We start from the raw sequence: 20406 nt of genomic DNA, 5'->3' as shown, positions 1-20406 counted from the left end.
CGTCAGCCCCGCGACACCGCGTGTTTCCTGCCCACGTTGGTGCCGCCCTTCCCGCGGGAGGCGATGGCGGAGCGGTGAGCGCGCAACGTGCCGGGCGCGGTGCCTTAAACCGCGCCGCGACAGCCGTCGAGTAGTTCACTAAATCTACTCGTTAAATGTTATTGCGTTTGTTTGTGCACGCGTTAAATGCGGTGTTGGGTAGTGCTGTGGATCTGCGTGTAAAGGGCTGCGCGTGGGGCTGGGCCTGCCTTAAATGTCTCGGCAAGGTCCTGCAGCGGAGCTGGCGCATGCATTAGGTGGCACATTGGGAGGGCACAGGGTGTGTGGCGGTTGGGGTACGGCTTGTACGACCCAAATGAGTCCGTGTATTAAAAAGTATGTTAAATGAATACCGAGCATCTTGCATTGCGTGGCTGATCTACTTTGCTGCACAGCGTGACTCGGGAGCAAAACCCGAGCAGTGCAGGACAGCCTTCGCCCTTTTGGAGGTGCAGAATTGACCCTGTTTTTTGAATGTTAGGTGCGGCGGGGAGGTGGGCTGGGACTCTGCCAGAGGGGTTTTTCAGCGCGCTCTGGGTGTCCGCAGCCTGGCACAGGAGTGTAAGAAGCAAGCCGAGAGAGAGGCGTGTGCAGGGGTGGGGTAAGCCAGGATCAACCTGGTTTCGGCAGCCTCCCACGGAATCCTCCTTGGGGCATTTTGCAAGGTTGCAACCCCGGGAGCAATGCATGGGGTGGGCAAGGGTCACCAAGCATTAAAGCTACAGCATGTGTGTCAACTCACTGTCCCCTCTGCTGAATAAACAGTGTTGGGGGTCCTTGAATGCCCATCGATGGACCCACTTGTTTGAGTGGCAGGACTCCCTGCCTGGGCTGTTGTGCAGTCCTTGAGGGCCCCTACAGAGAGGCAAAAAAATAAATAAAATTAAGAGAAAAGCACTAAATGAAGCATGGAAACATTCCAAACACAGGCAGCATGTAAGGGAGATCAGAAGGAAAATGATGCCAAAAAAAACCACTTCAGGGCACAGCCAGGAGCATGGCTATGACACTGACTGGGCAGGATTAGAACTTGGCTGAAGCTGCTTTGCATTCCTGCCTTTCTGTGTGCTCTGTGCTGTGGCTGACTTGCCTGTGCCAGCCCTGCTCCACCGCAGAGGCTCCTAGGAGGTCCCACCTGAGCCTTGTCTTGGAATTCATCCTTCTCACTCCTTGCTGTCTGCTAAACCCTGCCAGACTTCTGACAAAACTAGCCTGGCTTGGATCCAGTTTATTGTTCTCCAGCTGCAGGATCAGACAGAACTTTTAAATGTTTTTAGTAAGAGAACAGGCTTGGGATCATTCCTTAAATCTTGCTGCATAGTACGCTGTCACCCCAGCAGCTGAGGTTATCCCAGTATCTCAGTCCCTCACACTCTCTGAAGTGCACAGTCACTATTCTCCCCACTTCCTGAACCTTTCTCAACTTATCCATACCTTGGAGGAGACCCAAAGGACCTGGTGAGCTGCCTGTAGTTCATGCTGGATTGTGTGGGACTAGGCAGCTCCTCTTTGTGCCAGGATGCCCTGGGCTTGGGCACATGCAGTGAGCCACAACTAGGACTCAGCAAGGAAGCTGTGAAGCTCTTGCAGCCCCCTGGATGGTGGAACCTGGGCAGGGAAGGAGTTGAAGGGCAGGATCACTTAACATTTGGATCAGGTACTGAAGAATCATGGAGTCAGACTTTTTGCTTTACTGCAGGTCAGCCATTGTGTGAGATGCTGCCAAGTGCTGGTGTTTATTACTTCCCGTGGGAGATCAACAGCTCGGTCCCCGAGGGGAAGACACTGAGGACATTTGGCAGGTGAGAAGGGTACCCTGCTCTCCTTTTCAGGCCAGGCCTTTCCTTCACTGACTGAGCACCCCCTTTTGGTTTGTACTTGGTTTTCTGCACAGCTGAGCTTCCCAAATTGATCATTCCCAGGTTATGCTGCTATGACCTGGCCCGATCTGAAGCCATTCTAACCACACAGCACAACTCAGCTCAGTACCTGGTCTATGTTGACACCGAGTTTGTGGAGCCATTCCAAGCCCAAGTGGGATCTTCCTACATGGTCCTGGGAGAGGCTGAACACAGGGAAGGTAAATGCTCCAGGAACTGGTGCCCTTTGCTGCTCTTCATGGTACATCAGCTCTTTCGGGGCTCCCTGAGTCACTGAGAGCAGCCTGGACCAAGACTCCTCTTGTGCAACTCCTCCATCACACGACCACGTGATTCAAAGTAGGAGCAGCCTGTCTGTCCCAGCTGACCATGAGAAGAGCCACGTTTATCTTGGTGAAAATCTGATCCTCTGGCACAGATTTTTTTAGAAACGGGAAGCATTTCAACCACATTGCTGGGCTTGTGAAACCTATGCTAAAAAGCCTTCTGGCATCACTGCCAGCCACCACACCAACCATCTTAAACCCAAACGTGGCAGATTGCAACAATACCTCTTTGCAAGTGGCTGGGTTGGTCTTTGCCATCCTTGAAAGGCTCTAATAATATATTATCCCTGCCCTCAGACATATGAGGAATGCAGGCAGACTGTCATGCAGGGCACCCTGTTGTCCTTTCCATAGGGCACATGGGGTGCCCTATGTTCCAGCTGCTTGGTGCTTTGCATGGGGAGTTGATCTGAGCTGGGCCATGGCATGGTGAAGTAAATTCTTTGTTATCTTGGCCACACCTGATAAAAAACATAGAAGTCCTCAGTGGCATGTGGAAAGCCACACTTCACGTGGCCTCTAGAGAGTAACCTGTTAAGCCACTGCTGCAAAATCTCTTTAGAAAATTATTACTTTTGTCATCCCAGTCTAGGAGGGAGTTTGCCCCATTTTGCAGGGGTGGAAGGGGAGTAGACGAAGATGGTGGCTGTGTCACCAGGGCTATGTCACCACAGTTTGGCCCCTTCTGTGCAGCTCCATGTTCCCACTTAAATTCCACCAATGAGCTGTTGGTTGCAACCAGCCTTGAGTATCTTCTAAGCCCTCTGCACGGGGCATTCAGAAATGAGCTCAGACCCATCACTGCTGCTTTTCAGCCAGGGAAAGCCAAAGTGCATCCAGCCACAAAGTAGACAGGTGCTGTATGGCAGGCACTGGCACTGTTCCCCAGTGTAAGGGGAATTCACTGTCAGTCACTCGCATTTTGTAGCCATCAGGGCAGAGGGAAAGCATGTCACTGAATTAAGCTGCTCCTGCTGCTCACATCAGTGGTGGCATGCAGCCAATCTGGTCTCCTGAAGTTCTCAGGCTGTGGTTATTTGCCCAGCTGCAGTCATATGTTGCCTGAGGAAACTCTCTGTCTCCAGGATGCTCTGTCTGTTTTCCTTTCTCCAGAAACCTCCAGTCCTGTGATAAAAGCACGAATATTGACCTGCGTGGAAGGGATGAATGTGGCCCTGCTGGAACAAGCCATACAAGAGCAGAGGAAATATTTCAATGAGAGGCAGGAGCAGAGGGAAAACAGCACATCCTGACAGCAGCTCTGAGACCAGCCACATGCTGGTCCTTGCAGAACCATTTGCAACAAACATGTTAAAAGTAAATTAGAAGGTGTGTATGCTGTGGCAAACAGCAAAGTCACTGAGCAGGTAAACAGTTGAAGACTGAGTCAATGTGTGTGACTGTGGGTTGTCCATTCCTGCCCTAGGTGTCATGACTGACAATTGCTCTGGGAAGCAGGTTTGTTGTTTGCTTGAAGGGGTGGTTAAGGAAAGGGAACACTTGGGTTACACTGGTTCTTTCGTAATGCATGACATGAAGTCAGAAGAGGTATCTGGAGTTAAGCAGCTCACCTTTGGCAGATGGGGGAAAAGGGTATTAGCACAAAGTTCATCAGCCCTGCCTGGCTGCGGGCCCAGGAGTGCCTTGTATTGGGGTACCCTGACTCAAGTGCCACACAGGAACATTCCTGGCAAAACACTCACCTAGCTGGACTGACCAAAGAAACAAGAAGAACAAAGAGTCACTATTTTCAGTAGCACCTGCCTCTTCAGGTGGGAAGAACTGGTATCTAAAGGGAGGATTAATTCTAACTCTAAAATAAATATTTGCCGTACCCTGAGTACTTGACTTTCTTCCTTGACACAACTAAGTTTGAGAGACCTTAAATCACTATTTTTGAAGTATCAAAAGATGTTGAATGAAATTTTTCTAAATAAAGATGAAAAAAGAAGGGAGCCTGTTTTTTATTTATTAAATCCCTCTTTCTTCCCAAGTCAAATGTGCTAGGCCTTACACAAACCCTATAGATGACATGAGAAAATTCAGTTTTCTTCCTCCTAAGTACTGGGTGTGTATGGAAGTGGCTATGTGTGTGTACTGGGTGTGTATGAAAGTGGAACTTTTTAAAAAAGTTGCAAGAAAAGGAGATGAAGTTACATCAGAGCCACTCTGGTTGAAGAACATGATGCCAGGCCCACACAGCTGTATTAAACCATTGACACAAGGACAAAAGATTGCTAATGTCAGATGAGAATCAAATGTTTGTGTAAGGCAGGGAAGACTCTCCTGTACTGTAGAAATCCCCAAATTCGGTGTGACCATGCCTGTGGTTTGCAGGGGAATGCAGCCATCTCCAGCCTTTTCTGCTTGCACTCAAAAGATTTTGAGCCCCCAAGTCCTCCAGATGAAATTCCTTTTGCCTCTGCCTTTCCTGGTGCCACAATACATAAAATTATTTTAATCTCGTCTTCTGCCAGCTATCAAGTCAATGATTAATTCCCCTTCAAGGACATCTCCCAAAAGGCTGACTGAGCAGCACAGCCCATGTTGGGGAGGTGCAAGGGACAATTATGCAAGACAAAATAAAAGGGGGAAAAAAAAGAAAAAAAAACCACACACACAACCCCACCCAAAAAACAAACAAAAAAACCCCAAACAAAAAAAAAAAAACACACAAAAAAGTCCCCCCCAAAAAACCCCTTCCAAACAAAAAAAAAACCCAAACAAACAAAAAAAAGCCCAAAAAAACTCCACACCAAAACTTCCCCCTGCCCACCAACCAACCAAACAATTAAAAAGACATTTCTGCTTTTCACATTCCCATTTCACATTCTGCTGGCTGTTTGCCCTCAGCATGTCCCAGGGAGCCAGAATTATGAACACAATTACTCCAGCGATGCCCAGCGCTGTGCAGATGGAGCAGGAGAGCTTCTCCTGGCCCTGTGCAGTTTGTGCTGCTTTTCCAGAGGCCCCAAAGCACATCTTTGCATCAATTCCCTCAATTTTTAGCTGTGGCCAGCACACAGCACAACTTGGGCAGCAGAATGCTGGGTGGCTCCTGTGTGGCTCTGTCCGCCTGAAGCTCCCCGAGCCCCCCAGGCTGCCCTGTCCCCTCACAGCTGCCCCGGCAGGTCCCTGAGGGCTCCCTGAGGGCTGAGGGAGCAGCAAGGTGGGACCGGAGCCCGGCAGCACCTCGGAGCCCGGCAGCACCTCGGGACCCCTGAGGGGGTTCAGACGCTTTCCCAAAAATTAACCTTTTCCCTTCCCGCTTTTTCCCCTCCCCTCAGAGCCGCCCTCACTCCATCGCCAGGCTGAGGCAGCCCCATGGAGGCCACCCAGGCGTCGTTCCAGAAGGTGGAGAAGATCGGGGAGGGCACCTATGGCGTGGTGTACAAGGCTCGCAACAAGCGCACGGGGCAGCTGGTGGCCCTCAAGAAGATCCGCCTGGACGCGTGAGTGGGGCAAAGCCCTGGGACTGCCATGGCGCCAGCCCTGCGCCCAGTGTGGGGCGAGAGGCACGAAGAAGCCTGGCATGAGGGGAAAAAGCTTCTCTAGGATTAAAATAATTGTGTGCATTGTGGCAGAGCCAAGGGGAATGTTGTCTGGAGGGCTTGGGGGCTCTGTGTCTCATGGGTGTGGCAGCTGTGGGGGTCCACAGGGAAAAAACAACTTCCACAGGGAAGACCCCAACTTTCAGGTGACCTAAAAAAGGGCTGATTTAACCCACTGCTGAGCCAGCAGCTCAAAATCTTGGAGTGTGAGTGTTTAGGGCCTGACCTGGCACCACTGGGCCCCAGGTTCACGGCACAGGGCAAGGGGAAGCAGCTGCCATTTTGTGAGGTATTATCTCCAGGGCTGTGCTGTGGGGTCAGGCAGGGTCAGCCTCGGCCCTGCAGGGTGGGACTGAGCAGGTAAAAGCTTATTTCTGTTGCCCTGGATCAGCTCTGAGCTGTGTGCACAGTGAGGGGTGTCTGGGAGCCAATATACTGGGGCTGCACCCCATGGTGGCCCCTCAGCGTGGAGGAGGTGGCTGCCTGAGGGGTGAAAAGCTTTCATTTTCCCCCACCTCCAAAAAGAGACCTAGGTAATTTATACATGATTGCTTCTCTAAATGCACCCTCAGGTGCTTCCAAACAAGCTCTGCCCCAAGGCTTGCATGTCTAGGTCATCCCTTCCCTCTCCTTGCCCACAACTCCATCTCCCCCTGACTCACCCCAGCCTACCCCAGCCATTGCTCCACCCCAAACTCAAATGCTCCCTTGGGGTACAGTGGAAGAAGGAAAGGACAAAGCGCTCACTTGGACTGTGGGATCCCCCTGGGTTATGGGGTGTAGTACAGCCTGTCTCTGCCACAGGGAGTCAGAGGGTGTCCCCAGCACCGCGATCAGAGAAATCTCACTGCTGAAGGAGCTGAAGCACCCTAACATAGTCAGGTAAGACCTGGATGCACCCTTTCCACCAACTTATCCAGGAGCAGGCAACAAGCAGGTTTTTCTGTCCTTCCCCAACTGCATAGGCAGGACAAAAATACAGAGGAAAATGCAGGAATCCCTTAAACTTCCCTGGTTTTCAGACATACCTCATGGGTCTGCCACTTCACCAACACACTGCTGCTGCCCCATACTAGATTCTTCCCTTAAACTGCCCCTCTCTTCTCCAAAGGACCAACAGAGCAGAGGCATGTGTGGGAGGAGGGATGTTTGGGTATTTGCATAGGTTTGGAGCAGATATTGAAGGGAGGGCCTGTACTTCTTTTACAGGCTCCTGGATGTCATACACAGCCAGAAGAAGCTCTATATGGTGTTTGAGTATCTGAATCAGGACCTGAAGAAGTACATGGACTCATGCCAAGCTGGAGAGCTTCCTTTAAGCTTGGTCAAGGTACAGCATGGAAGGAATGCCAACAGGCAGGGCAGATAGCATGTCCCTGCTACCTTCTGCTGGATGGAGTCATCTCAGAGATGCTCAGACTGGGCCTGGAAATTGTTCCTCAGCCTCCCAGGTCTCAAACATTTTAGCTGGGAAACCTTCAGGGCACTATTGCTCTGAAATGTTTATTTCCAAGCAGTTTCCAGGCTCTCCAGCCTATCTCACTGCAGAACAAAGGAGGGATCTATTACTAATTGCCTTTGTAGACAGTAATGGGTGGGTGGAGGAGACTGACAGTGCCTGGACCAGAGTCTCTCTGTCCCCATGTGGTGTGGCAGCAGTTTGTGTGTATCTCTGAGTAGTGGCCCATAACCCTGATGTTGCACTGAAACAAGGGCTTTCTTCCCATTCAGATCTACGAGAGATCCAAAGTGCGTTGGTTCACACAATCCAGAGTTCAAAGTGTTTTCATCATGGCCTTACCTGAAATCTCTTCTCTCCTTAGAACTACCTTTTCCAGCTGCTGCAGGGTGTGAGCTTTTGCCACTCGCACAGGGTCATCCACAGGGACTTGAAGCCACAGAACTTGCTCATTAACGAAGCAGGAGCAATCAAGCTGGCTGATTTTGGACTAGCAAGAGCTTTTGGTGTCCCCCTACGCACATACACTCATGAGGTAATGTCAAGGCTTCCTGAGTGGGGTACAAAATCCAGAGTGGGTGAACAGCAGCAGCACAAGTTGCTCATCTATAACAGAAGCACAGCAATGCCAGGAATGTGCTCTTAACCTCACCTGCAGCTAAAGGACCTCCATGTCCCCACAAGGTGTGCTGACTGTCTCTACTGGGGCCAGGCTGCCAGCTGGGCTCCCACCTTCTCTCCACAGGGTACACTTAATTGTTCCAGAGTGTGTTGTTGAAGAGTGTTCCGTAAATCCCAAATTCAGTGCTAATTTGCAGGCACTAGTGTCTGTAAATTCAGCAAGGCCTTAGCATGCTCTGATTCGTACAGTCACAGCATTACAGCTGAGAAGGGAGGGTCCCACGCCTCTGGTTTCATCCAGGGAAATCAGACAAAGCCTGTTTGTTGGTTCCTTTCCAGGTGGTGACTCTGTGGTACCGAGCCCCTGAGATACTGCTGGGATGCAGATACTACTCGACCCCTGTGGATATCTGGAGCATCGGCTGCATCTTTGCAGAAATGGTGGGATGGGTTTAAATAATCTCTTTCATGAACCAGAGAAGGCAGCTGCAGTGGGAAGGAGGGATGAAATGCAGACCATCTGGGATACTGTGTTCCCACCTTGTCCTGGGCTGTGCTTTATGGAAGGTCCACCCTAAGGGTTATCTGGTCCTTATCTCAGAAGGAAATCCACCACCCTGGGGGCCTGGCAGAAGGCTGCAGTTCCAAGTACCTTGGAACATAATGCTTCTTCTTGCAAAAGGGATAACTTCAGCCTTATTGCTGCAGCATTTTGGCCCTGGGAGGAGGTGACTCTCTTCCAGATGTCCCCATGGTGGGCTGCAGAGAACAAGCACTCTCATGGCATGGCAGAATGGATCTCCTAGGGGTCCATACTCCTTGGAAGAGCTGTGGTTAGCCCTGCAGTATAATAGCACTTTTCCTCATTCCCAAAGTCCCTGAGCTGCAGAGCAGGCAGGAGAGAGCTAGCCAAGAGTGGGAGCAAGCAGTCAGACACCCGTGATGCTCCCAGCTACTGCCTGGCAGAATCACTGCATTGCCACTGCTCTGGTCTGTGCAGTTGTTTGCACCTGCTGGGACAGAGGGTTGCTTGCAGCAGGAAATAGGGCACACAACTGATGGAAAGGTGGGAACTGGCTTTTTATTTTCTTCCCCCAGATGACCAGGAAGGCCCTGTTTGCAGGGGACTCTGAGATCGATCAGCTCTTCCAGATCTTTCGCACCCTGGGCACTCCCACCGAGGTGACCTGGCCTGGTGTGACCCAGCTCCCTGACTACAAGGGCAGCTTCCCCCAGTGGCCACGGAAGGAGATGAAGGACATTGTTCCAAATTTAGATCGAGATGGGAGAGACTTACTGACAGTGAGTGAGGGCTCAGAACAGGGCCTGGGGGTAGACAGGACTTTTTCAAACTGGGAAAGGAATAGGGATATTTGAGATTTAATTACCTGGAAGTGTAGCTGATCTGGGTTGAATGCTCACCTCTGACATTGCAGAAGCACCAAATAATGGAATAGCGCTCAGTCTTACTCTGAAGAAGGACTGTCAATGTAGGTTCCTCTAGGAATCACTGCACTGGGAGTCAAGGAACTCTTCTAACATAATCCCCAGAGTAACTTCAGTTGTTGGTTACTCCTGAAGCACAGAGGAGGAAAAAGGCAGGACCAGTATCTGCAACTGGGCCCAGCTGTGTGCAGGTGCAATTAATCACCCGGTTTTTAAAATCCTAAATCTTCTGGGTTTTTCTCTTGGCAGCAATTGCTCCTGTATGATCCCAGTAAGCGCATCTCAGCCAAAGCAGCCCTCAACCACCAGTACTTCCTCTGCAGAAACTCTGGGAGCCCTGAACAGCGACCTGTGCTGCAGAGAGACTACAGATGAGAAGACACAGCTCTCCCCAAGCTCTTGCACCTCCAGGTAGCACTGCAGATGTCATCTGGGGCACTGAGCAGGGGCCTGGCTGGAACCCAGGGTCTTGCTTCTGCTGAGGAGCCTGGGAGGGGACATTCTTAGCATTTAAAGACTTTCAGTCTGTTGCTGGGGGAAAGTTTGGGTTACAGCCAGGAGAGCTGTTTTGAAGAGGTCATGTGCAAAAGGTCAGGGTAATTTATCAGCATAAACCACTGAGATGTAGAGAAGAGAGCATTGTCCTTTCACTAGTAAGCTAAGGTGACTCACAGTGATTTTTATCTCCAGCACTGGAGCATCCCCAGATCTGTTGGTGGCAGTTGCTGGCCAGGGAAGGGGGACACTTCTCTGCTCAGCTCTTTGCTGCTGTCATCAGCGAGGCTTCTTAGCACTAAAAAAACTGCTTAGTCTGACCTGTTTAACAGAGCTGACATCCTGCTCCTTCACAAGCTGAAGAGCACTATCAGGTGTCTTAGTTTGTGCCTTAGCTGGGACCAAGAAGCCAGATGATACAGTTAGCATAAAGCAGGTCCAGTTAGCATAAAGGACTTGTTGCATATGACTGGAAACAGGGAGCAACTAAACCACTGGGTTTTCATCATCATTCCAGATGTAATGCTGTTTCCTTTGCTTTATTGCCTTGGAAAGATTTTTGCTGTTCAAATGTTTGGAGGATTGTCTCTGACTCTTGGTGTGGTGTTGACATCTTAATTTATTTTTCTTCAGTATAAAATAAATACTTGTCATTTGTTCAGAAGCCTTGGTGTTCATTGTTTGGCCAAACCATCAGGTTGGTAATGCAGGACAGCCTGGCTGGTTCTTTTTTCCACAGAGCCTGTCTCCCTTCCTTATCTCCTGCACTCTTTCTTTTATCCTTTCCAGCCCAAGTCCTTGGCAGGTGCAGAGATGTGCTCTCAGTCCTGTTGTGGAACTGGTACAAAAAGTGTTAATCCAATTTCCGCTGTGTCTGTGTACTTTTAGCAAAAAAACAGTGTATGAGGAGCTGCTTTCTCATCAAGGACAGAAGGAAGATAAGGGGAAGACATCTGCCTTAGGAATGCAGCTATAGCCAAAACAAGATTATAGAAAAAACTGAACCGGGAAACATGGGGAAGGTTTTATGGTAATTTAACAATTATAATACACACACGGTGACTGTATTTAAGCAACGCACTTGTAGTGAATCGTGTGCGCACCAGGTGGAGCTTATCCCCCGTGCACCAGGCTTGTGATAGCTTCTTAACACTACTTAGGGGTTAAGGGGTTTTATTTTACCCACTTTTCGGTGACATTTATTGGGCACCCAGATAGGAGCTCACCTCTGAGCCTCGACGGATCTGCAGTCGACAGATCTCCAGCCGGCACCGGGGGGTTCTCGGGGAGAGCCTCGGCCTCAGACCGTCAGGGGCTCGAGGCAAGATCCCTGGGGTGAGTAAAGGCATCATTTAAATTGTTTATCTTTGGGTTATTGAATTGGCGTACGAATCCCCTCACAGAGTTACTGGTGAGGGGTTTGAGTCACCCAACAGGGGTTAAGTCCCTGGGAAACTCACCATCCAGGGCTTTGAGTCCCCCAGGACTACTGGGACTTCCAGTCCCCTCCGAGGGGTTCCCCTGGAGCAGGAAGCTTAAAACAGTGTTGTAGCTGGCTGAGGAGAAAACAAACCAGGCTCATAACACCGGAGCCAAAACACTGCTGTACTTTTGTGGTGGAGTTTGCTTAGATACTCTGAATTCTTTTTGGTCTCTGGCAGTGTGTGTATAAGTGGGTTGTGTATTGATTTCAGTTTGCCGGCCTGTAAAATCAACACTGGGACGCCTGTGCTATAAAGCTCGTTAGCTGGAAGAGTGTTGGAACTTAACTGACTGTTGGGCTTTCGAAGCAATCGGGGTGTGTGTGCTATCGATTATTGATTTGCTTTCTGTGTGCGCCGCTGAAATCGCATTTGTGGACGCGAAGCGCCCTCTCGTGCCAGTGCGCACCGAATTCCCGGCGCGAGTGGGAGCGGGCGGGCGGACAGGGGCACCCCCAGTTGCAGCTCCGCCGTTCCCCTGCCGTCATCTTGGCTCGGGGAGGAGAAGGAGAGGAGAAGAAACCCAATAGACCCGCAGCACAGCAGCCCGGCCCCGGCCCGCCGGGCTCTCGCCTGCTCCAGCGCCAGCAGTCTGGGCAGCATCACCCACCCGCTGCATCCCAGAAACAACCGCGGGGACTCCCCGCGCCCAGGTAATCGTTGTATTCGCTTCCCAGCCCTTGTTATATACTTGTACTGCTGAGTATGGGGGCGGTCTGTTCTAAAACTAGAGTGGGAAATGATATCCCGAGTTCTCCGTTGAAATGTATATTGAATCACTGGGAAAAGATAGGGGAAGACTCGTTACTGAAATCCAGACTAATCCAATATTGTAACCACTGGTGGCCACTGTATAAACTGGACAATCAGGCGAAGTGGCCAGAGAACGGCACCTTAGATTATCACACCATGTTACAGCTGAGGCTGTTTTGTAGAAGAGAGGAGAAGTGGAGCGAGATGCCTTATGTAGATCTGTTCTTTGCTTTAAGAGACCACCTGGAGTTGCAAAGGGGGTGCCTACCCAGCCTGTCAAACCCTCTAGCTTTTGGAAAGGAAGGGGAAAAGGATAGGAGATTGAAGCAGTGTTGCTCCTCCTGTAGTATTGGGCACCACTGTTTGAAATGCCGCAACCAATGGGAGGAGGATGATGTAGAAATGATAGAGGCACCAGATGCAGGAGACAGGGGCATAGAGAATTGGGGTGTGCCTGATAAGGGGGAAGCACAAGCAGGGGATGAGCAGTCATGGGGGAGGCAAGAGTTAATTTCAAGTCCAGTGGTGGGGAGATCCCAGGGTGAGCAGGAGGTGAGAACACAAGAGGCAGGGGAGCAGGGCGTGAGAAAGCAGGAGATAGGAGAGCAGGGGGTGAGAAAGCAAGAGGCAGAGGAGCAGGGGGTGAGAAAGCAGGAGGTGAAAGAGCAGGGGGTGAGAAAGCAGGAGATAGGGGAGCAGGGGGTGAGAAAGCAAGAGGCAGGGGAGCAGGGGGTGAGAAAGCAGGAGGTGAAAGAGCAGGGGGTGAGAAAGCAAGAGGCAGAGGAGCAGGGGGTGAGAAAGCAAGAGGCAGAGGAGCAGGGGGTGAGAAAGCAAGAGGCAGAGGAGCAGGGGGTGAGAAAGCAAGAGGCAGAGGAGCAGGGGGTGAGAAAGCAGGAGGCAGGGGAGCAGGGGGTGAGAAAGCAGGAGGTGAAAGAGCAGGGGGTGAGAAAGCAGGAGATAGGAGAGCAGGGGGTGAGAAAGCAGGAGATAGGAGAGCAGGGGGTGAGAGAGCTGGAGCGGGATAAGCAGGAGGCCATAGCTCAGCTCTGGGCAGGGGTGGGACCTCACAGCCTGATAGTGATGAAGGTACCTTTCTCCCCAGTCGATCTCGAGGCATGGATGAGACTGGCAGGACCCTACAGAGAAGATCCAGAGAGAGTATCTAGAGTATTTGAAACCATTCTCAAGACCCAGAACCCGGATTGGGGGGTTATACAAGTTCTATTAAATACTCTATTAGACTCCACAGAAAGAGAGATAGTACTCAGGACTGCTAGGAAAGAGGTGGACAGGATAGGTACAGCAGGTGCATTACCAGGAACTGTGGAAGAGCACTTTCCCTCCCAGGACCCCCATTGGGACCCTAACACAAAGGAGGGGAGGATTTTTCTGGGACAATATCAACAATGGATATTATTTGGCTTTAGACATGCAATGCCAAAGGCAATCAATTGGTCTAAACTTTATGAGCTGAAACAAGAACCACATGAGACTCCAACTGCATTTGTGGAACGCCTAAGGGCAACTGCCAGGAGATACACTAATATTGATCCAGAAAAACCAGAGGAAGCTGTACAGCTGGCTCCTATTTTCATAGGGAATTCAGCACCGGATATTAGAAAGAAGTTACAAAAGCTGGAGGGAGCAGAGTCTCGTGACCTGGGAGAACTATTACAAGTGGCCTGGATAGCTTTTAATAACAGGGGAGAAGAGGAACAAAACAAGATCCGGGAAAGAGAAAACGAGAAGGAGCAGAAAGAAAAGAGCCGCGAAATTGAGTGTGAGGAGAGAAAAAAGAAACGGGAAATGGAACGGGAGGAGAGAGAAAAGAAACGGGAGGTGGAAAGGAGGAAGAGAGACAGAGGCAGGGATGCAATGCTGAGCGCGGCCCTGCAGAGGGCGCTGTTTAGGCGCAGGGCGCTGCAGCCCAACCAGTGCGCGTATTGCAGGGCGCTGGGGCACTGGAAACGGGAGTGCCCCAAAAACCGCAGCGGGCCCAAGCCCGCCGCGATAACCCCGCACCACGAGTGACGGTGAGAGCCCCAGCCGAGCCCCTGCTTACAGCAGAGCTGGGGGAAACAGAAAACCGACTTTCTAATAGACATGGGGCTACTTGTTCGATGTTAAATACAAATAAGGGAAGTGTACATGTTGTTGGTGCAACAGGGAAAGAGGAAAAACAAACTTTTTAAAACCCTATTAACTTTAAATTTGGCAAATAGAGGATAACACACCAGTTTCTATATAGCCAGAATGTCCAGTTCCTCTATTAGGAAGAGATCTGCTAAGTAAATTGGAGGCATGGGTTTTGTTTAAACATGGAGAAATGCAATTATTGGTGTCCGAGACTAAAGCCATCGAGGCAAGGACTTTAATGTTGCAGGGAACACTGGAACCAGATAATTCTGGAGGAATACCAGAAATAACAGAAAATGCAGTAAAACACTCTTGATTTGGACCAGTGGAAATCCAGGCCATTCCCAACAAGCTCAGCCTGTAAGTGTTACCGAAAACCTGGATGAAAACCAGTAAAGCAGAAACAATATCCTTTAAAGTTAGTATCTAGGAGGGGAATCAAGAGTCTAATAGAAAATTTCAGGGAATTTGGATTACTGATGGAATGTAAGTCAGAACACTCCCATTTTGCCAGTTAAAAAGCCTGGGATGAGTAAGTACAGGTTGGTACAGGACCTATGAGCAATCAATCAAATATTTCAGATATCCGCCCTGTCCTAGCCAGTCCCTTTACCCTGTAACATCCCTTACAGAATATCACCAATGGTTTACAGGGATAGGTTTGGAGGATGCCTTCTTTTGCATACCTCTTGATAAGCAAAGCCAGGCATTTTTGCCTTTGAATGGGAAAATCCTCAAACTGGTGGGAAGACTCAGCTTACCTGGACTGTGTTACCACGAAGATTTAGAAATAGTCCAACAATTTTTGGGAACCAAGTGGAAAAATAATTAGAGACCTGGAAAAAGGAGACCCCTGAAGGGTTGGTCCTGCAGTATCTTGATGATATCTTACTAATGAAAACTACATGGAATTGACTATCAGTCTTCTAAATTTCCTAGGCCAAGGAGGTTACAAAGTATTTTGGGAAAAAGCTCAAATCATGAGGCAGGAAGTTACCTACCTAGGGTTTGAAATTATACCAGGACAGTGTGAATTCAGAATGGAGAGAAGAGAGGCCATCTGCCAAGTACCCCAACCTGCAATTGCCTGAGATTTAACAGCATTCCTGGCTGTGGCTGGATGGTGAAGATTGTAGGTTTTAAATTATGGACTTCTGGTCAAATCCTTGAGCTTTTAAAGGAGGCACCCAAAAGGACATTTGATTTGGACTCCTGAGGGTGAATACACGTTCTGTAACCTAAAGATGTCCCTGGTGTCTGCACCCACCTTAGGCCTTCCAGACTTAACAAAGCCCTTTGAGTTTTTTTGGGCAGGAATGACAGCACCTCATCCTTGGAGTTCTGGCTCAGAAGGTGGGAGACTTGAAGAGGCCTGTGGGGTTCTTTTCAAAACAACTGGACAAGGTCAGCCAGGGATAGCCCTGATGCCTGTGAGCTGTGGCAGTGACTTCTCCTCATCCTAGAGGCCAGGAAATTGAATATAGAACAAAAGACATTAGTGCACACTTCACACACCACACTGTGTTTTGCCAAAAAGGGGGGCATTGGCCTTCCCCAAGCTGTATGCTGAAATATCAGACTGTTCTAACGGAGCAAGAAGATGCAGAGTTGAAAGTAACCACAGTGGTAAACCCAGCCCAAGTCCTGAACATCCCGATGCAAGAAGAGCAGCTGACCCTCGATTGCCTGCACACAGTTGAGCAAGTTTATGTAAGCTGACCAGACCTACAAGATGCACCAAGTGAAGATCCAGAGCTCTTTACAGAAGGAAGTGGCTTGGTGCAAGATGGAAAATAAAAAGCTGGCTGTGCCACAGTAACACCAGCCAAAGTAACAGAAGTTGCACCACTGCCCATGGAAACCTCAGCACAAAAGGCAGAGCTCGTAGTGCTGTGAAGAGCCCTGGAATTGGCAGCAGGATGAAGAGTAAACATATGGACTGACTTGAAATATGCTTTTAGAGTTGTTCGTGCCCATGGAACCATAAGGAAGGAAAGAGGTCTATTAACAGCACAGGGATCTGTGATCAATATACACAACAAATATTGTCCTTCCTTGATGCCACCCAGTTGCCCAGAGAGTATCTGTACTACACCGCAGGGCACACCAGTGTGGGGAGTCCCAAATTCTTGTAGGAAAAAGACTTTCAGATAAATCTGCACAAGAGGTTGCACAACAAGGCACCCTGGCATTAGTACCTAAGAAAGCTGTTTCACTTACAGAAGTTAGCCCTGGGTATATTCAGGCAGATTTAAAATTAGCTACTTACCTAAACGCCCAGAATAGAGAGGGTGGATGAATGGCAACACCCAGCAACCAGATCATAATCCCACCTCAAGTGATGCAAATTATCAAGGAGAAATACCAGCAAACCCACTGGGGAATCAGTGCTATGGTGACTGGTCCAAGGACTGAGATACCAGTGTCCCTGTGACAAAAAGTATCAAGTCTGTTACAGAAAAATGCCTGATATGTCTTAAAAATAACCCTTTGAATTCAAAAAGACTGCCTCCATGGATCACTAATAGAGGAAACAACCCCAGAGATTACTGCGAAATTGTTTTTCCTGAGCTACCACACCAACAACAATACCACTATCTCCTCGTATTATTTATTGGATGCCTTTTCCAGGTGGCCAGAAGTTTTTCCCTGCTGCACCAACAAGGCCAGGAAAGTCACCAAAGTGCTCTGAAAGAGATCATACCCAGGTTAGGAGTTCCTATTGGGGTGTCATCTGATAGAGATCCCCATTTTATACCTGATGTGTTGCAGCAACTTGGTAAGCAGTTGGGAATAAATTGGGATTTATATGCTCCATGGAAACTACAATCTAGCAGAAGGGTTGAGTGAATGAATCAAACTTTAAAGAGACAGATTGGCAAAATGTGTCAGGAAGCTTTCTTAAAATGGCCACAGGTGTTACCACCAGGCTTGCTATGAGTTAGACTACAGCCCCAAACTAAGCTGGAGGTGAGCCTACATAAATTGATGTTCAGATCAGATTCTGCTGCAACTTTCTTTGGATCTGAGGAACAAATTGGGAATTGGGAAATAGAATAATATTTGATTTTATTAGGGAAACCTTTGAATGAATGAGAAAGGTTTGTCAATCTCTCAGAACCTCTTACCCTAGACACGCCAGTTCACTCATTTCAGCCTGGGCATCACATACACATCCAGATCTGGAAACCTGAGCCACTCCAGGAGCAGTGGAAAGGACCTTCTCTGGTTCTGTTGACTGCAAGACCAGCTGTGAAAATGAAAGGAATTTACTCCCGGATACATTGCTCCCAAATTAAGAGGACTCTTGACTCAGTCTGAATCGTGGAAAACACAGGACCCTTGCAGCTGAAAGTGTTGAAGACATCTGTAAACGAGCAGCAAAATGTATAGACTAATATTTATGGGAATTATTTTATCTTTTGGTGGAGCTAAAAGAATTTAAAATTATTTTTAAAATAATTTAAAATTTTAAATTTTTTTAAAATATAATTTTAAATTATTATAACATTTTTTTGAAGAAAATTTGAAGAAAATTTAATATTGAAGAAAATTTAGTTTAAAAGAAAATTAAGAAGAAAATTTAATGTTGACTTGAATCCAAGGGTTTGATAAGATGCACAATCTGTCCAGCATTACAGCCTGCCTCCCTATCCCCAGTTCAGCAGGGGAACCTATTCCTTGGGGAATTATCCCTATAAATCTGTCAATGGTGATTCAATATGATAATCTGACATTACAAAACAGAATGCCCTTAGATCTATTGCTGGTGAAAGAACAAGGGGGTTATGGATATTTAAAATTGGATAGAGAACATTGTTGTGTACACATCCCAAATATAACAGAACATCTCCAAAGACCACAAAATGTGGGCAGTTGCTGAGGATAGCAAAGCTATCCTGAAATGAATTGGTTCGATAAAATTCATCAAGGAATAGTGTGAAGGTCCCTTAAAGAAAGGCTGGCTGGAATACTGGAAACCATCCTAACTGTAATTGTACTTGTAATAATTATCAGCACTGCTATTGATTGTGTTTGCAAAATGATCAGTCATAATCTTATGGGAATATAGGTGACTAGAGATAGAAATCAAGTTGGAAGTTATCAAATGGCCTTAAGGAATTTGAGATGTTTCAGAGGGGGGAATTGATACCAAAAGGGTTAATTCAATTTCTGCTGTGCATTTGTACTTTTAGCAAAAAGAAATGGAGTATGCAGGAGCTGCTTTCTTAGCAAGGACCTACTGAATTCTGAAAACATCTGGCTTAGGAATGCAGCTACAGCCAAAACAAGGCTATAAAAAAACCTGAACCTGGGAGCACTGGGAGGGTTTTATGGTAATGGACACTTGTAATATGCATGTGGTGATTGTATATAAGCAATGCACTTGTAGAGAATCATGTGCATGTTAGGTGGAGCTTATCCTGTAATAAATGATGCCTCTTAACACTACATTGGTGTTAAGGAGTTTTATTTTACTCAGGTTTTGGTGAACTTCAGTGACAGAACAAGGGGCTGATGGTTCTGCAGCCCACTGATGTCTCAGTGTGGGGCTGCTTTCCATTAGAAGTTGCCAACACCATTTCAGAGTTATGTTCTACTTAATTAAATACTCAAAAGTCAGATCTAATTTACAGAAGACAAACTTCTGCACTCCTGTTTCTCATGCAGGTGCACACATGTGTTCTCCTAGTAACTGCAATCAAAAAAACAAAAACCAATTTCAGCACAATCTGACAGCTGTGCTCTTGCATCTCATGGCCTCTGTGTGCTGACAGCCAGCTTGGAGGCACATATTTGTGGAGGAATCCATGGAAAGATGGCTGAATTCTGCTGTGGGAATAATTTCCCTGACTTTGCATACATGTTGTAACGTCTATGCTTTACTGTTTGCTCTATGCAAACAATGCTCATGTTGTACCAGGCCAACTGTTTGCAGAAGAGCTTCCTTTTTGTTTTGTTTTTAAAAGATCTGCAGTAAAAAAATAAATACCAAGGACATTCATCCAGTCCAGAAACATAAATAAAACACTAGAGCAAACCTAGCCCAAAAACTGAAGCAGCTGAGTTAACTTTAAACACTCCACTGCCAGCAAAGGGAACACATCACAGCATGACATGAGCCACTTTCTGCAGATAAGGGGCACTTGGCAGCTAACAGAAGGATTTTTAGTGAGTGTTTTTCAGACTAGACTAAACTGCTCTGCCACCTAATCATCTCTTAACAACTTCACCCAACCCCAGGTAAATCCCTCCCGGCATGCAGTTAGGGTGCACTTTGTCCAAAATTATTAACTCCCTGCCTAATTACCAGAGCTCCAAGTCTGGTAGTTACAGAGCACTCCTCCAAACCATTATTCACCCCAGAGCAGGGTGAGGAAGGCTGGCAGCAAACTCACCTGCTGGCACCTGATTGATGCTCCTGCTTTCAGCCAGACATGGGGAGCAAAGCTGAGGCACAGCCAGGCAGCTTTAAAGAGCTGGGACCCAAGAATTCCTGGGAGCTGCACTGCTCCAGGGCTCCCAGGTTGTGCTGGGACAGGATCCTCACCTGGCCACGCTCCTGTGCTTCAAGGACTGCTGGGCAGAGTTTTTTTCCCTGGTCCATGACAGCCCAGCTCCAGGGCCTTGCTGCTGAGCCAGACCAGCAGTGTTCTACCAAAGGAAAGAGGCTGGAGTGGATGCTCCAGGCTGTGGGCAGTGGTTTTCCCTATTGTAAACCAACAAATTGCCCGGCACTGATCACGGCAGCTGAGATGGCCACGAACAGCAGCCATAAATCTGACAATAACCAGAGACCCTGCAGAGCCTGGGACAGAGCCTGGGCAGATCTCAGGCTGGAAACTTGCTCTTACAGATTACTAATGCTGGGCACTACCTACCACTAGGAAGGTCATGGGAGCTGAGTGTGCTGAGCCTGCCAGACTGGGAACAGTTTCTTCCTAGAGCCCAGACTTCAAATTCCAGCTAGGCTATATGGAAGTAGAGGCTATGCTGCTGATCCGGTGGGTGAAGGAGGGAGAGAAAACTTCTACTCTCATGGATTGTTTTGGGTATGTTGGAGTTCCTGAATCCCATCAGCTAAAAGAGCCCCTGGGAGAGGAGAAAGAGCAGCTGATACGAATAGAAAGTAATTTTCTCATCCCATAAACACAGGGGATGCTCCACAATAGGGTAGATAATAGGAAAGAACATTTGGCATATGAGAATTGCTTGTTT

The 20406-nt window shown here is 48.3% G+C and overlaps 4 protein-coding genes across 5 annotated transcripts in view; all 4 read left to right on the top strand.

The window, feature by feature from the left end:
- The window catches only part of LOC146765845 (uncharacterized), a 189074-nt gene that overhangs the window by 24860 nt on the left and 143808 nt on the right, over positions 1 to 20406 (top strand). The window lies entirely within an intron of this gene.
- TEN1 (TEN1 subunit of CST complex) lies at positions 30 to 4200 on the top strand. Of its 2 annotated transcripts, XM_021541676.4 has the most exons (4): positions 30 to 74; positions 1739 to 1841; positions 1962 to 2119; positions 3359 to 4200. In XM_021541676.4, exons 2-4 carry the CDS (start codon positions 1756 to 1758, stop codon positions 3496 to 3498), a joined length of 384 nt encoding a protein of 127 aa, XP_021397351.1. In that variant the 5' UTR covers positions 30 to 74; positions 1739 to 1755; the 3' UTR covers positions 3499 to 4200. The 2 variants fall into 2 exon arrangements, with proteins under 2 accessions (XP_021397351.1, XP_085413141.1); XM_085557015.1 differs by lacking the exon at positions 30 to 74 and having other exon boundaries at positions 1389 to 1841.
- CDK3 (cyclin dependent kinase 3) lies at positions 5444 to 9845 on the top strand. The gene is made up of 7 exons (XM_021541641.3): positions 5444 to 5697; positions 6601 to 6678; positions 7006 to 7126; positions 7620 to 7790; positions 8216 to 8317; positions 8975 to 9178; positions 9572 to 9845. The coding sequence occupies exons 1-7, from the start codon at positions 5570 to 5572 to the stop codon at positions 9695 to 9697; spliced, it is 930 nt and encodes a 309-aa protein (XP_021397316.2). The 5' UTR covers positions 5444 to 5569; the 3' UTR covers positions 9698 to 9845.
- On the top strand, positions 11817 to 14227 carry LOC146765846 (uncharacterized). The gene is made up of 2 exons (XM_085557012.1): positions 11817 to 11951; positions 13154 to 14227. The coding sequence occupies exon 2, from the start codon at positions 13171 to 13173 to the stop codon at positions 14080 to 14082; it is 912 nt and encodes a 303-aa protein (XP_085413138.1). The 5' UTR covers positions 11817 to 11951; positions 13154 to 13170; the 3' UTR covers positions 14083 to 14227.

The sequence above is a fragment of the Lonchura striata genome, chromosome 18 (assembly GCF_050655825.1).
Source record: "Lonchura striata isolate lonStrDom1 chromosome 18, ASM5065582v1, whole genome shotgun sequence".
NCBI lineage: Eukaryota > Metazoa > Chordata > Aves > Passeriformes > Estrildidae > Lonchura > Lonchura striata.
Note: the sequence above shows the minus strand (reverse complement) of the source record. Positions and strands in the feature narration are given on the sequence as shown.

Bases quoted from the DNA above. Each gene is read 5' to 3' on its own strand.
- TEN1 (XM_085557015.1), top strand. From the start codon at position 1,516: ATGCTGGATTGTGTGGGACTAGGCAGCTCCTCTTTGTGCCAGGATGCC. The intron at 1,842-1,961 runs GTGAGAAGGGTA...GATCATTCCCAG, and splicing joins ACACTGAGGACATTTGGCAG to GTTATGCTGCTATGACCTGG. The intron at 2,120-3,358 runs GTAAATGCTCCA...TCCTTTCTCCAG, and splicing joins AGAGGCTGAACACAGGGAAG to AAACCTCCAGTCCTGTGATA.
- CDK3 (XM_021541641.3), top strand. From the start codon at position 5,570: ATGGAGGCCACCCAGGCGTCGTTCCAGAAGGTGGAGAAGATCGGGGAG. The intron at 8,318-8,974 runs GTGGGATGGGTT...TTCTTCCCCCAG, and splicing joins GCTGCATCTTTGCAGAAATG to ATGACCAGGAAGGCCCTGTT. The intron at 9,179-9,571 runs GTGAGTGAGGGC...TTCTCTTGGCAG, and splicing joins ATGGGAGAGACTTACTGACA to CAATTGCTCCTGTATGATCC.
- LOC146765846 (XM_085557012.1), top strand. From the start codon at position 13,171: ATGAGACTGGCAGGACCCTACAGAGAAGATCCAGAGAGAGTATCTAGA.